Genomic DNA, 4,194 nt, shown 5'->3' with positions numbered 1-4,194 from the left:
AGCTCTGCCGGTGCCCCTCACTCCCGACCCACAGCCCCTGCTAGCCCAGGCCTGAGCTCCCCCCAGCTCTGCTGGTGCCCCTCACTCCTAACCCCCAGCCCCTGCTAGCCCAGCCCTGGGCAGGAGAGGGTTTTCTGGGTAGTGAATGGGGAGGAATCCCCCACCCCAATGCCATGTCCCTGTGTGACTCTGCTTCCATTGCCCAGATCCCTGGATCTGACGGGCCCCCTGCTCCTGGGCGGGGTCCCCGACCTGCCGGAGAGCTTCCCGGTGCGCAACCGGCAGTTCGTGGGCTGCATCCGGAACCTGCTGATCGATAACTGCCAGCTGGACATGGCCGACTTCATCGCCAACAATGGCACTGTACCGGGTGGGTGCTGGGCAGCTCCGGGGGGGGAGGGGGGCCCTCTGGGAATGGAGCTGGGGGGCACCGTGCCGGGGGTGGGCCCAGGGGCGGGCTCTGGGATAGGAGCTGGGGGGGGTGCTGGGTGGCTTCGGGGGGGGCGGGGGGAAAATGGTTGGGAAAGGAGCTGTGGGGCACCGTGCCCGGTACTACAGGACGGGGGATGCAGCCAGGCAGGATGGGTTCTGGGGGTACCTCTGCCATCTGTCATAGGGTTCAGACCCTGGGAAGGGGCTGCCATTGGGTCTGTGCCTCTCCCTGAGCCCCGAAGCATCATCTGCCCCCCCCCCGTCTCTGGGGAACACCCCCCCATCAGCTGGGGCTCAGCCTGGCTCTCGCCCCCCCCAGGCTGCTCTGCCAAGAAGAACGTCTGTGACAGCAACACCTGCCACAACGGGGGCACCTGCGTCAACCAGTGGGACATGTTCAGCTGCCAGTGCCCCCTGGGCTTTGGGGGCAAGAACTGCAGGCAAGGTAGGGGGCTCGGCGGGGCAGGCAGGGGCTTCAGCGGGGGCTCGGGGGGGCAGGTGGGGGGCTTGGGGGGCAGGGGGGGGCTTGGGGGGGGGGCGGGGGGGCAGGTGGGGGGCGCGGGGGGGGGAGGAGGCCCCATGGGCTGAGCCGGTGTCTCCTGCAGAGATGGCAAATCCCCAGCGGTTCGTGGGCAGCAGCCTGGTGGCCTGGAGTGACCTGGCCCTGAGCATCTCGCTGCCCTGGCACCTGGGGCTCATGTTCCGCACCCGCCAGGCCAACAGCATCCTCCTGTGGGCCCTGGCTGGGCAGTTCTCCACCATCACCCTGCAGGTGGGGCACGGGGCGTCGCCCGGAGGGGGTGCCATGGGAGGAGGGGCCATCGCCCGGCAGGCGGGTGCCACGGGGGGAGGGGCCGTCGCCCGGCAGGTGGGTGCCACGGGGGGAGGGGCCATTGCCCGGCAGGTGGGTGCCACGGGGGGAGGGGCCATCGCCCGGCAGGTGGGTGCCACGGGGGGAGGGGCCGTCATCCCATAGGGACTCCCTGTGGGTGCCAGAGCCTGGGGGAGGCAGGAGCACGACCCCCCTACTGCCCAGGTGAGAGCGAGACCCATTCTCAGCACGGTGCCCCGGGCAGTGACGCACCTGCCCTCTGCTGGGCTGGTGCCAGAGCGCTCAGGCCCCCTGACTTTGGCCCCACATGGGCTTCAAGAGGCGGGGGCAGGGCATGGCCCCACACGCCCCATTGGCCTCTGGCTAACGCTGCCCATCCCGGGGCCCCTCGCACCAGGGCAGGTGAGAGCACCAGGATCTGGGAGATGCTCCCCATCCCCAGGGGCCCCTGCCCAGCATCTGAGCACCCACCCACGGGCTCTCATGACACCCGCTGGGCGTGTCCCAGCAGCTGGGACCCCAGACCACTGCTCCCCACACTGCCCCATGGACCCCGCTGCCCCCTGTTCCCCCCTCACTGTCACCTGCCCCCCACTTACCCCCGCTCCCACCCCGCTTCCCGTTTCTGCCCCACTGCCCCGGCCACCTACTCCCCTCATTGCCCCCTGGATCCCACTGCCCCCCTGCTCCCACCCAGCTCCCCCCACTGCCCCCCTCATCCCCCCTCCCAGCCCACTCCCCCCCTCATCCCCCTCCCACCCTGCTCCTCCTACTGCCCCTCTACCCCCCACTCCTCCCCTCATCCCCCCTCCCAGCCCGCTCCCCCTAATGCCCCCTGCCCCCCTCTTTCCCCCACTCCCCATTCCTGCCCCATTGCCCCAGGCCCCCTACTCCCACCGTGCTCCCCCCACTGCCCCCAGCCCCCTACCCCCCTGACCACCCCCGTCTCTCCCAGCTGAGCGAGGGGCACGTGCTGACGAGCGTCTCCCAGCCTGGCGGCCGCAGCTGGACACTCCAGCTGCACCAGGTGAAGGTGAACGATGGCGACTGGCACCACCTGCAGCTGGAGCTGCGGCGTGGGCAGGAGAGCGCGGAGGCCGAGGGCCTGGCTGTCCTGGCCCTCGACTACGGCCTGCACCAGGTGCGGGGGCTGCCGGGCACAGAGCAGGGGTGGGGCTGGCCAGGCGCGGGGGGATCTGGGCAGGATAAAGGGGGTGAAGGGGCAGAAGTGGGGGCTGGGTGAAGTGTGGGGGCCAGGTTGGGGGGGCCAGGTGAGGCGTGGGGGGAAGGATGGGGGGCAGATGCAGGGGGAAGGGAGCAAGGCAAATGGGGGATGATGGGGGCTGGGGGGACATGTAGGGGGCAGGATGGGGGCTGGGCAAGGCGCGGGGGGGGCTGTTTGTTGCTGTCGTTCTTTTAAACCTTGTGTCTGTTTCTTCACATTTGAACTGAATTTTGTGGCCAACAACAGAGCAGGGGTGAGAGCAACAGGGGCTCCCTGCTCCACCACCGCCCCTCACTCCCGACCCGCAGCCTCCTGCTACCCCACCCCTGGGCTCCCTGCTCCACCCGCGCCCCTCATTCCCGACCCGCAGCCCCCTGCTACCCCACCCCTGGGCTCCCTGCTGCACCGGCGCCCCTCCCTCCGACCCGCAGCCCACTGCTACCGCACCCCTGGGCTCCCTGCTCCACCCGCGCCCCTCACTCCGACCCACAGCCCCCTGCTACCCCACCCCTGGGCTCCCTGCTCCACCCACGCCCCTCACTCCCGACCCGCAGCCCCCTGCTACCCCACCCCTGGACTCCTTGCTCCACCGGCGCCCCTCACTCTAACCCGCAGCCCCCTGCTACCCCACCCCTGGGCTCCCTGCTCCACTCGCGCCCCTCACTCCCGACCCGCAGTCCCCTGCTACCCCACCCCTGGGGTCCCTGCTCCACCCGCGCCCCTCACTCCCGACCCGCAGCCCCCTGCTACCCCACCCCTGGGCTCCCTGCTCCACTCGCGCCCCTCACTCCCGACCCGCAGCCCCCTGCTACCCCACCCCTGGGGTCCCTGCTCCACCCGCGCCCCTCACTCCCGACCCGCAGCCCCCTGCTACCCCACCCCTGGGCTCCCTGCTCCACCCGCGCCCCTCACTCCCGACCCACAGCCCCTTGCTACCCCACCCCTGGGCTCCCCCCACCCCCCAGGTCTGCCAGTGCCCCTCCACCCCGCTCCCGCTATCCCAGCTCTGGGCTCCCCCCCAGCTCTGCTGGTGCCCCCCACTCCCAACCCGCAGCCCCCTGCTATCCCCAGCCCTGGGCTCCCCCGAGCTCTGCAGGGCCCAGTGCTCACCGGTCTCTCTGCAGGTGCTGGAGGTCCCCAGCAGCGAGCTGCAGGGGCTGAAGCTGCGAAACCTGAGCGTGGGTGGCGTGGCGGGTGCAGGGGGCCAGGTGCAGCAGGGATTCCGTGGCTGCATGCAGGTACCGGGGGTGCCGTGGGGGTTGCACCCTCATCTGGGTCCCAGCCAGGGGGATGGGCCCATCCAGCTGGGACCTGGTGCCTTGGGGGGGGGGGGGGGGCAGGTAATGGCAGCACCAGGGCCAGACCTACACTCCCTGGCTCTCGGGCAGCCCCATTGCTGCCCCCTCGGATAACAGGCACTTCCAGGGTCCCGGGATGAGACTATGGTGCCCTCTAGTGGCCAGTCCCAGCAGCTACAGCCTGTCACAGACCGGCCCTTGGGGGCCGGTTTCCATCCCCAGCTGCTGGGTCTGTGGCACAGCATGAAACATGCAAACAAGGGGACTGATGGGGGAACCCAGCCCCCTGCCGGGGGGACTCCAGGCCCATTCTCGGGGGGGCTCCGGGCCCTTTCTCAGGGGGGGCTCTGGGCCTATTCTGGGGAGGCCTGTGCAGGGCCGGCTCCAGGGTTTTTGCCGCCTCAAGC

General features: G+C 70.6%; 1 protein-coding gene across 1 annotated transcript in view; it reads left to right on the top strand.

Moving 5' to 3' along the window:
- Window positions 1-4,194, top strand: part of LOC112125774 (cadherin EGF LAG seven-pass G-type receptor 2) — a 64,807-nt gene that overhangs the window by 38,558 nt on the left and 22,055 nt on the right. Inside the window, exons 7-11 of the mRNA XM_026663011.1 lie at window positions 207-370; window positions 752-877; window positions 1,038-1,204; window positions 2,220-2,405; window positions 3,614-3,727. Of these exons, the coding sequence (XP_026518796.1) occupies window positions 207-370; window positions 752-877; window positions 1,038-1,204; window positions 2,220-2,405; window positions 3,614-3,727 (757 nt within the window). The remainder of the gene's footprint in view (window positions 1-206; window positions 371-751; window positions 878-1,037; window positions 1,205-2,219; window positions 2,406-3,613; window positions 3,728-4,194) is intronic.

The sequence above is a fragment of the Terrapene carolina genome, unplaced genomic scaffold (genome assembly GCF_002925995.2).
Source record: "Terrapene carolina triunguis isolate 2854851 unplaced genomic scaffold, T_m_triunguis-2.0 Scaffold31888, whole genome shotgun sequence".
In the NCBI taxonomy this organism is placed as follows: Eukaryota; Metazoa; Chordata; order Testudines; family Emydidae; genus Terrapene; species Terrapene triunguis.
Note: the sequence above shows the minus strand (reverse complement) of the source record. Positions and strands in the feature narration are given on the sequence as shown.